Genomic DNA, 12,071 nt, shown 5'->3' with positions numbered 1-12,071 from the left:
TAATTCACATCAGCTGTTCTCCCTTCCCCCTAGTTCTCCCTTCCGTCTCGCAGCTAATACATTTCGACGTTTTTAATCCACGTAATGGCATTAAGGGATGAACGAAGGATAGTCAGCGGTAGACGATAGTGGGTAGTATTAAGCGTAACATGATTTAGGGAGGGGGAGTGGACGTAATACCGAAATAACCTGTTGAGAAAGTTATCGCAGCGTTGTACAAAATTTCGAACGCCTAACGCCGCTCGCTGTATGCACGTGTTATCCAGCGAATGCGTTCCATTATTGCATAAAGCTCGCCCGTGTGCGTGTGTACACGTGTATACACGCAGCCAATATCCTTCCATAGCGGCAGGAAATTCGATTTGTCTCGCCGGATTTCCACTGTTCCAAAAGAGCCACCTCCCCTCCCCGGTGGTGTTGTCGGTTATGCTACGTGGCCCTCTTCACCATGCGCCGGAATAGCTCGTTACTGTTTGTGATAAGGACGTTGTTTCGCAGAGGATCGCATTCACTGCATTTCTTTCGAACTCGGTTTGTCTTTTTATTCGACTTTCGTCTTTTTTTTTTCCTTTCTCCTTTAAGGGGGCAGGACAGTGTGACGGGCCTAAAATTACGTATACTTTGGAAGGCTAGTAAAAAAAAAAAAAACTACATATTTGATTGACACGAGCTTTTGTAGTTTATTTTAACACATCATGAACTATAAAAAGCAGTATTGAAAAAGAAAAAAAAGAGAGCTCTTATTTAGCTTTTTAACGGCATCCTTTTTTACATAACTTTTTTTTACATTGCCCATCGGTGTGCTCATGATTCCAGGCGAACAGGATTTGCTGCAACAAGAAATCAAAAAAAGTTCAAAAGTAAACAATATTCTCTAGGGATTGACGATCCAACATTTTCATTTCTGTTCAAAATTACGAAAATAGCAGCTATTTGTTTTTGACGTATCGAATTTATGCCAAAAATTTCTACGTTTTTCTTGTTTATATTTTTTAAAATTGTTAGAAATTAAAAACTATTCGATCGCCATAGTAAATGTTACACTAAAGATACGTACCAAGTTGTCACAGTAATTGGTTGGTTAGATTCCGAGATATATTGCACACTGTTTCTAAAAACCTAGTTTCGAGAAAAACTTTTTAAGTTTAAAGTTTCAGAACGTCATTTTCTTACGTGTGAAAAAAAGAAGGGGAAGAAAACGTCGTTCGTTAAGAGGACATTCACTCGGAGAATCGACTCAAGATTCAGGGACGTTTCACATGTACATATATGTGTCATTTACGAAGGATCGGCATTTGCTTGATGGCCCTGTGTCATCAAACTCGATGTGCATTTGTTCGAGTGCTTTGTGAACCGGTTGATGCACTCGATGCCCTCCGTTTGATTGACAAACGATGTTCGAGTTAGAATTTTGGCTCCGACCAATTCGAGGGAATTCGCTTGTGGAAATTTTCAGTACAGGACAAAATACGATATTTACAGGACGGAGCTGTAATTTTTCGATCCGGGAAAGGTAATTTCAACTTTTAAAGACACGGTCCGTTCTCTCGACACGAAAATGACGCTCGGTCGATTGTACTTGCTACAGAGGGTGAGGAAAAAAAGAAAAAAAAAAAAAAGAAAGAAAAGCGAAGAAAGAAAGTTGCGCGAGAAAATAGCAAAGAAGGCGCGTGAAAATTGTTCCAGCGTCGGTTACCGGAAACGCCATCAAAGTTTTTCGATCAAGGAACCGTGGCTGTTTTTAACCGCGATTTAATGTCCCACGAAACGAAGCTGGCTGGCCGCGGGATTAAAACAGGACCACGTTGATTTTCACGCGGGCGGTCGAGTTATCCGTCGTTATTTTGACGCGGAGGCTTCGTTATTTCTTCTTCGTGGCACAGCGCGCGATAAAAACGCCGGTTCTCGCTGTTGTCCGCGGGAAAAACCGGCCTTTTTGCCAACCTTGCCCGCCAGTGATTTACGATTCCCGCGCGGATTCGAGCAGCCGACGCGTTTAACGTAAGTGATATAATATCGCGCTGTTGCAATTTGCTGCCTTTTTTAATCGCGCGATTAAACGACGTGCCAACTGCTCGCATTTTTGAGGGATGATCTCGTTTATTGCGCGTTAAGTGTATGTTCGTAAATTGAACTTGCTGATGTGCATCCTTCCTCGAAAGTTTTCAGGACAGTTGTTATTGCAGTCCGCGAGTGCTTTCTACGCGCGTAACGTTTGGATGGGGATAACCGGTATGGTGAAAAATGTACAGATGAAAGTGCATTCGAAATACGACGCTCTCTGTAACGAAATACTGTCGTGTAGAATAATTTTTCGTCGAGTTTTTAAATTCGCAAATTCTTGTTGTTTAATTTAATACGTGCACACGGTATTTACAGAAATATTACAACGCAGTGTGATATAATGTAACGTAATAAAATATAAATATAGCAGCGAGTGGACGAATTACATAAAATGAAGGGATGGATAAAACGGGTAAAAAGAAAATAGATGAAAAAAGATCAATGAGACGGTGATGATCAGTATTAAATTACTAATTAAAGAAGACGAATTATGTTTTAATGGTTAATTTAATTTGATATTTCATACGATAAAGGAAATCTACACTGTATGATTACGATCATGGTATATTATCTATTTTCAAATTCAAACAGTTTAAAATCTATGGTTTGAATTTAGTATTGCACTATTGAATTTAATATTAAATTTAGTACAATTGTTAATGCATTTACTGCAGTAAATATTTTCATCCTATCGCAACTGTACGAATAATTTCTGTCTCTCGCTGCACATTGTAATGTTCCGCCATGGTTTACAGAAAAATCATTAAGCAGAAAATTGGACGTCGTCGTCCCGTACGTCAAAATCTCTTGAGTCTTCTCAGAATCTGAAAACTTGGGGGATTCGATAGTGATAGTTCCAGACGTAGTGTCAGACGTAATATCCAGTCTCGAGGGAAATTGCCATAAACTTAAATCAATGTTATCTGGTCCGCGAGATTCCGTAGCTTTCGAAAATTGAACGCAACAACATTGCAGAATCCCGACCAGATTTAGATTCGGATTCAAAAATCTCGTACCACTGCTAACACTGACGTTTAAATCCAGCTCGGGGCTTCCACGAGTTTACAATACTCCTTGCATTAACGGCCGTGAACTCCGCAAGTTCCATTTTCTACGTTGGATACATGTTTACTTTACTTCAGTATGCAACTGTTAGCTTCGATAATGGAGTTTGCTCGCAAAACTGAGGTTGCCACGGCAACCGATGTTAGGACTCGATATTTGAATTTGTTGCCTCTTTGAAGAATTTGTTCCTTTTTCTTTCATAAGTTAGTGACAGAACGAGAGTCCCTCGGAGGTATGGTATTTTTATTAAACGAAAACTAATTAATTTGCGGAGAATTTATATTTAACCTCTTGCTGAAATGACGCACGTTGTGAATTTTTCCCCCCCCGCAAATTGCAACATTTTTTCAGTTTTAATCACTTGCGCTGGCAAAACTGATTGCGGACCATAACGAGTGACCAAAACCGTATACAATAATTCGTCTTTCGCTTTCTTTCTGAACTCGTCGGTATGATACCACTGAATAGAAATTATTGAGTAGTAATAAAATTTATTATTTGTTTCGCCTATTTTGTTTTACTTAAATATACTTAAAACTGAGGAAAAAATGCAATTTTGGAACGAAAAATTTTCGCAAGAGGTTAAGTATATTTAAGTGTAACCCAGGCAAAACAAATGACAAGTTTGTTACTTCTTAATAATTTCTAAATCCAGTGATATCATACCGACGAGTTCAAAAGAAGTGGAGAGCGACGAATTATTGTATACGGTTCGGTCACTCGTTATGGTCCGCGAACCAGTTGCCAGCGCAACGGGTTAATACGCAGAGATACTAGTTTTGGATGATTATTTGTATTACAATCGAGTTTCAAATGTCTGAGATTAGAGTGTGACAGAGAACGGAATCAAAGATAAATACTTTCGTGACTCGCTGTGTGCATACACACGTTAGTTTCTCACGTATTCGCTTCGTTCACGCTGATAACAAACCATCGCGCGCTGGTTGTCTGCGAACGATTCTTTAAACCGATTCGTTCATCGACGAAGGAATCTCGATGCTTACTTTTTATTCCCTACGCGACGCGCACGATTCCAGGAAGACTCGTTCCCCGCCGGTTAATGACAAGAGACGTTTACCCGGTGAATAACAGAGAAGATTGGAACGTGTGTACAGAGTTACAAGCAAACAGAAACAGAGAGAGAGAGAGAGAGAAACGGAGAAAAAGATAGAGAACGCGACGAGGTCAAAGGATTCGAATCCCCTTGGCGAGGATAGGGAAATGGCAAAGGGGAAAAAACACGGCGAGCACTAAGGAAAGGCACTTAGACGAGGGACGGAGGGAATTAATAGAGAAAGCGTGAAATGAAAGAGCGGGAGAAACTTGGACGTGAATGGCTCTGCGATTTCATCGCTCGCAGTGCGAAAGAAATTCGAACTCGGGAACGGAGGCGAAAGATAAGACAGCCGTGATAACGAGGAGCGGGAAAGAGGGAACGCGATCGTTCGTTCGTTTCCTTTGGAGTAAATTTTCGAAATTCGCGATTCCCTTTTCAGCTTCGTCGTTCTCGGCACGTTCCGAGTTAGGTTGGCCAAAAAGCAACTGCGTTTTCTTTCTTCTTCTTTTTTTTTTTTTTTTTTCGTGTGCAGATGAAAGACAAATTTCTCGCAAGAGACAAAAGCTCGGTTAGACGATATACGTACGTATGTCCATTTTGTTCCATCACCTTTTGCCATCTTTCAGTCAACTTCAAGGTTATTACGTTTCTCGACAAGAGACAGCTCCAAGAACGATTTGATGTTCTTCGTCGGTAGTTGCGTTCGATAATAGGTGTTGAAGTGATTTCTGTTGTATTCGGATATTTCTTTAGTCTCGTACGGAATGGTTCCGATAGTCTTGAGTTTCTGTTGTGGTGGTTTATTAGTTTGTCGACAAAGGTGTTGTTGTATGTTGGGTTGTTCGGTGTTAACGCTATTTTTATAGCGTATCTTAGAAATTTTCTTCTCTGTTCGAGGGGCATTTCCTTGGCTTCAAATAGTATGCTGGTTATTGGGCTTGTGCAGTAGCTTCCTGTGGCTAGTCTGAGTGCTGTGTTTTGGATGGGTTCTATTATTTTGATTATGTTAGGTTTGGCTGAATTGTATACTATTGATCCGTAGTCCAGTTTGCTTCTTATTAGCGCTTGGTATGTTTTTAAGAGAATTTCTTGGTCTGCTCCCCAGCTGTAGTGGGCAAAGGCCTTTATGATGTTGATACGTTGGGACCTGTTTGAAGGTTTTTAAGTGGTGGAGCCATGTCAGTTTTTGGTCAAAAGTAAGTCCGAGAAGCTTTATGCTGTTGACTCTGTTTATCTCTCGTCGGTAGTGAAATTGTGAGAAACATAGTTTTGAGGCTTGCTTATCGTTATACGTCGGATAATTTTTTATGAGCTTGTCTTTTTCCCTTTAGGTAAAGGGGTAGTATAGCAAAACATGACGAAAAAACGTTTCTCTTTGATTTTCCATTCTCTTTTTCCAAAATAAGTTCGAACAGTCAGATATCAGATTACATAATGAATTTGCGGTTTAAAATGAAGTTGGTTACATTTTAATATATACATGTATGTCCATTTATTAAAAAAAAAAAAAAACCGTAATTACTTTTTGCCCAATTTAATAGACACAAGACACAGTAAGATCTTTCAAATGAAGAACTCGTGCATGTTGGGTCAAATTTTTAAATATTCTTCATTTACGTAGAACAAACTATTTTTTTCCTTTCTTTTCTTTTTGTACAATTATTTTCGGACCGTCGATGTTACACTTTTGCGAAGACGATTGAAAAAATGAAACCTAAGCAGAAATTTATTTCCGTTACTGAACGTTATAACGAGTATTCTACTCTCGGTATTTTACGTATATTTTTGCATTTAAAAATTTTTCCGTAGATTATTACACGTCGAAACTGCATATTTGTTATTCGAAACATTTTTCGGATAAACGTTATTCCGCTTCAAGCGAGGCATTTTACAATGGATACTCATTTTAACTAGATGGACGTTTTTTTTAAAAGCGATTTTCTTTCAAACGGAATACGTACTAGGTCTTCTCAGTTGGACGTATGATACACTTGAAAACAAGTTCATTGATCTTTGACCTATGATATATATATATATATATCGGTCTTCCAAGCTCTTCTTTCGTTAGAAGAGAAGTTTCTCTTTTATTTCTGAAAATATACCGTTATACATGTTTACAAGATTTCTTACAACATAATATATTTCTGATAAAAATTATAAATCTTTGTTTACAAAATTTCTGACGAAAATTATAAATTATAAATCGTTCTGACCTCCTCGATTGAAAATAGCATACCAAAAGCAAATCATCAGCAATAAAATGTGGTATTCTGGTTGGATGGGAGTAATTGTCGCGTGACAATAGAGGACAGACAGAAGAATAGTACGTTGGTGTAATAAAACATTTGTACAGTGGAAAGTCCGGATATTAGAACGTTCAAACATTAAATCTTCGAACACTGGAGGGTTCTCTACCACGAAATCCTTTCTAATCGTTCGAAAACGTGTACCGCCGTGTGTTTGCCGATTGGCCATTCTCGAAACGGTCGGAATCGAAATCGACAGATCGAGGCTCGTCGTTCCGGCGACCGATAGTCAACGATTTGAGCGGGTCTGTTTCGATATTCCTTTCGAAATGCCGATGCTTGGGCACACGTGCGCCCACGGGGGAGATCGGATGCGCCGTTTACGAAACTTGCACAGTTAAAACGTGCACGCGGGCCAAAGTCTCGCTCCAAATATTAGTACGAAACGGTATATGCTCGGTTCCTAAGTAGCATTTATGCTCTGGGATATCCAAACAGCCACGGTTTCGACGTTTGCGTAGATAGGATCCGCGCGTGCAATCAAGATTCCTTTCCCCGATAACTGCCAACGGTATAACGGTTTTCGTTTCCGTGCGCTTCGTTTTGCTGTAATATAAAACAAAAAAAAAAAAAAAAAAAAAAAAACGGAATGACACTGTCAATCAAACGATTCCCAATGCGCGGCTTGGGAACGCAAACTCGACTGCCACGCTCGAAATAAAAACGTAAATATGCCAGTATCCAGAGTGCTGGTGGATACTACGTATGGCCAGAGATATACGTATGTCCTTGCTGGACATTGATGTGGTTGGCATTTGATGATAATTGCAAGATGAGGTCTCTGTCGCTCGAGTGATTCATATTTTTCATTTGTTGCCGAAGGATTTTCACTCTGCGACTGGATTTACAGATGAACGGACGTGTTGTGACGTTTATCTGAGCCGGTTGGAATAAACGCCTGCTTGATATACTTATCGTCGGCTGATCGATACGTGAACGCAATTAGCTCGGGCGTTTTGAAGCGACCCTTTGAGAGAATACGTAATTACAATACTTTCGTATCGCGGCTGGAAAAATCGTGAAAGAGACGAAGGAAATCCTCGCCAGGGGATTAATTGGCACATTAACACCCCGGTTTTTCGAGATCGGATTAATCGTATTTGTGCCGAAATGACATTACCTTCGTTTGTCAGTCGTTTGACTAGTCAGAGGAATAAATTGATGCGACGAGCGAAGATGAGGGAAATAAAAGGGGAAACAGTGGAAATGAAATTTTCGACACTTAATTGCCTTTTAGATTGCTTCGGATTTTATTTATTTAAAGGGACGCGCGGGAGTCCGTGTTTATATTATATTCTCGGTCGGCAGATATCTTTCAAAGTACAAATATTTCAAAGGTACGGCTTCCTGTATGCACGTGTCACTGTAAGAATCGAATTGGCCACTGGTTGGTTGTGCAAACAACGCGAATCGAGATTGATCGGATTGTTGTTCCAAACACGTACAGGTGGCAATTGGCGATCGATCGAAGTCGTGCCTTCCCGTAACAATGTCTGAAAAGTAAATACTACAATTGCCACATTACGAAATATTAAATTCTAAATAATACATTCTATGCGAGAGAAACGATTTGCTCCCGATACTGTCTCTCGAAGACTCTCAATTGTGATCTAACCTCAAACAAAAAACCACCCTAACGTGATACCTACGATTTCATCAAACCGCAGAATTCGCTGCAAAACAAAATTCCGTGCAAATAGAGGGAAAGAGGACGAGAAAGAAAGACGTAAATGTTTCCGAGGGGGTGGAAGAAGAGGAGGAAGAGGGTTGTTCGCGTGTTTCCTGCCGCGGGCCACGTCTCCAGCCACCCTCCACGTCTCGTGTCTTTTTCTTCCTTTTTTTTTTCCCCCTTTGTTTTTTCTTCCCCCTTTCTTCTTTTTTCCTTCTTGCCGGGTAACGATAACGAGCGGACTACGTTGGGGTTGTTCTCTTCTGTCCGTAGCGGCGCAAGGAACGAGGTAGAATCGCGGTCGAGAGCGTCCACGTGGTTGAAACGGCGAGCCTCGGGAGCAACGCCGGCGGCGTCGGCGGCGTCGGCAGCGACGTGGCAGGCAGCGAAGCGGGAACAGGCGGCGGCGGCGGCGGCGGGGGTGGGATACCACCTGGACTACCCTTCCAGGTGGGCTATCGGGAAGCCGGCCAAGAATACACGCTCTACCTTCTCGCAGCCCGCGAGCAGGACCGCACCGAGTGGATACGTGCCATCCGTGCTGGTGAGTTCGTCACTTTTTTTATTTTCCTCCCTTTCTCTCTTTGTCTTACTTTCTCCTGTTTTGTTTTTTATTTTTTTCTTTTTTTCTTTCTTTCTTTCTTTCTTTTTTTTATTCAGCAGACAAAGACATGGTAAGACACAGCGTTCTCTCATTCCGCGACAGATGTTGGTAAATTTGATGGGGGATGATTGACTTGTGCCGAGCCGTTGATTTATCTTTTGGAAAAGTAGAAAGCTAAAGTACTACGAGGAAGGGAAGGTTTTTAGAATGTTAAGGTCTTGAAAAATAAGTCCAGAGTTTTTTTTTAATCTTTCTCGGCGAGTCTAGAATCGCAAAATGGCGGATGATGAACGTACAGAGAATATCCGACCCTCTAACCTTTTGCGTTGAATTGACGAGAATTTTTTGTCGCAAAATTGTAATATTTTCAAGTATATTCAAGTATAACCCAGGCAAAACAAATAATAAATTTATCATTATCTTCTCGATAATTTCTATCCAGTGTCTATCATACCAGCGAGTTCAAAAAGAAAGCGACGAATTATTGTATACGGTTTTGGTCGCTCGTTATGGTCCGCGATCAGTTGCCAGCGCAAGTGGTTAAAATGTTTAAAATTACGTCTACACAAGCGTGTATGTGAGAATCGGTAATTTTTACAATAGACGTTCCGTTTCATCATCATTGTCCTCGTCCAGGCGCAATTCCATTTCACAAAGCAAGTACATTATTTCGTACGATTTTTGTCCGTCGTTATATTTCAAACACAATCGGGCAAATTTCATTTTTTAAACTCATCAACATGTGGTAAACATCAAAAGTTGATATAGCATCAGGATTAATTAATCCGAGTATCTTTTTCCACGCCAAAAAAATCGTCGCTTCTGCGTCGTTTATCAGTGCGATTCGTCAATCACCGATACTCGTTATCGCTATCTCGCGACAGTGATGCAGAATGATTCCGCCCGCTCTCTCCCCGTTTTTCTTCTCCCGCGACACCGTCTCTTCGACTGTCGCGAACGTTTTCCTTTTTTGTTTGTTTGTTTTTTTTCAACTGGCGCGCGTGTTGAGTATTTCAATCGTCGTTAGTATATTTTAATCGGGCTGCAAGCCACTGCAATTAGCCTCGGCTTCGCGTAGCTCGTTAGAGGATCCTTTTCTCCGTCCGAGTCGCGATTCCTCGGGATACGAATAAACGGCCGGGCCGTTTAGAATATATTTAGGAGGGGGAGGGGGGCGGTGGGCGGTGGTGGTAGCAGCGAGGAACTGCAAATTGAAGTCGCAAGTAGTCGGCGAGAGTTTTCTTTACGCTCGTTGTCTCGCGATAATAAGCGCGTGTCCCAGATACTCTGAAGATGCTCGGTTTTTCTTAATAGGTCTCCACCTTGCGGAGGAACGTCGTTAAGCATTGTAATTCATTTCGAGCCGTGAATCTGTGTGAAGCAGTTTCGTTCAGTCTCCGGTCTTATGCTCGTTCCCCGAGGCCACTGTTTATTAAAGCCACCTTTAAATCGCTTTCTCTCTCTCTCTCTCTCTCTTTTTATCTTCTCTCTTTTTCGTGAATAAGATATTGGGGGTTAAGTCACGAGCAATTTCCGTTTCAGTTCGAAACAACTTTATTTATCAATGAAACAAAGAATAATTATATCCTAATCTATGATGTACTATCTATGATATACTCGTCATTTTTTGCAATTACTTACTTGTTGCCACTTGTCAGATAGCACATTGATACCTTTGGCGTGCATACCTTTTTGATGTAAAGAAGTTTTTGACTCTCGAACTTGGTTGTCATTGGAGAATTTTTCTTTTAAATTAAATTATTCTCTATTTTGCAAGGAATGGGAAAAGGTAATAATCAGATGGTGTAAGGACAGCCAAGCTCTAAAATTTTTTTCCGATCGATTATGACTCCTTTATCATAAACACTGTATATTTTTTTAGATGCCTCCATAGCATTTTTTCCTTGCTTCAACATTATTTTTCCGCAACATTACGTATCGAATATGCACTTTCGGTCCTTCCATTTCAAGACTGAGAAATTTATCATTAATTCACGTTGCTACTGCTGTAATAAAACTCATTTACTAGGACTGACTAATTGTAAGGCTAGAGATATTTATTTACTGCTAATTGGTTCAGATCTCTTTGACGAGTCATTAGGATGACAAATGCATCATTACAATTTGTCCCCGAAAACGGAAATTATTTATGACTCAACGTAATAATCGACGATCTAATACCCGTTTGATAATTTTATCCTTCCAACATCTGTGAATTTCATTATCGCGTGGTAATTATCGTTTCAATTTCGGTTTCCACGGCGGAGAAGATAACGCGGAAGTGTAGTTTAAATTGGCCGCAGTCGCGAAAGTCATCCGCGTGACGAGTATTCGGCGCGCTTAATCGCTGTGCAATCTTAATCGAATTGGTTCGTTGCGTAACGCTTTGTCCGCATTAAATCTTTTTTTTTTCTTTTTTGCTCGCTCTTTCTATCTCTCTTTGGTCCTTTGACTCGTTGGAAAATTTGCGAATCGTTTTAGAACTTTTCGAGCGAAGCAATCTGATTTGATCGCAATCGGCATCAAAAGGCATCGGAGATATTTTTTTAAAGCTCGAACGATATTTCAGGGACCGTAATTTATATCTCGTAATATTTCAGTTTAATTTCGCGACTGTAAACGCAAACGTGGGTAGGTAGGACGCCAAACGTAATTTGTAATCATCAATTTCAAGCAGCGGAAACGTCGATAAGTTTCGTACAAATTGCGTCATTAATGCGCCTGTTCACACAGACGCGTACCATGAATCCGTACATCGGGATACATGTCGATAACTCGTCATCCGGTGTCTGTTTCGGTGATGGCACTATAAACGCGACCACGCGATGGCCGCTTCTCGGAATTATGCGTTCATCGTGAATAATTTCACAATAATGACACAATTATTAACGCGGTAATTATTTCACGGTAGTCACTTTGCATACAGAAGGATCCTCCTTCCGCGCAAAGAGCCGGCCTTAATGACAGAGAAAATCGTGCTCGTCGCGTTTAACTCGGTTTAATTCGATTTAATATTTAATATTTCGCGTGTACTTTTTCCATGCGGCGGGCATCGCCGCGCTGTGAAATGCAAAAATTGATCGTCTCGCGATGCGTGGAAGCAGAAACCCACGAATGAAACGCTTTTTGCGGATATGATGCGGTCAGAGATTACCAACCACCGATAAAGTGGAAAAAGAAAGGAAAAAGAAGAAAAAAAAAAAAAGAATCGGAATAATAAACGTTTCAGTTGGTCGACGTGCTCTGGCTGGTGGAAATTAGCAGTGACATGATGTCGGTCAAGTGGGTGGTTCGTAGTAAATAATT

The 12,071-nt window shown here is 40.7% G+C and overlaps 1 protein-coding gene across 2 annotated transcripts in view; it reads left to right on the top strand.

The window, feature by feature from the left end:
- LOC122530812 (tyrosine-protein kinase Btk29A) overlaps positions 1-12,071 on the top strand; it is a 253,356-nt gene that overhangs the window by 13,897 nt on the left and 227,388 nt on the right. For both annotated transcript variants that reach the window (XM_043658128.1, XM_043658132.1), the window contains one exon: positions 8,435-8,705. In XM_043658128.1, coding sequence (XP_043514063.1) covers positions 8,435-8,705 — 271 coding nt within the window. The remainder of the gene's footprint in view (positions 1-8,434; positions 8,706-12,071) is intronic.

Source organism: Frieseomelitta varia, unplaced genomic scaffold, assembly GCF_011392965.1.
Source record: "Frieseomelitta varia isolate USP_RPSP 00005682 unplaced genomic scaffold, Fvar_1.2 scaffold_135, whole genome shotgun sequence".
Lineage (NCBI taxonomy): Eukaryota > Metazoa > Arthropoda > Insecta > Hymenoptera > Apidae > Frieseomelitta > Frieseomelitta varia.
This window is presented reverse-complemented; position numbering and strand designations above follow the sequence as displayed.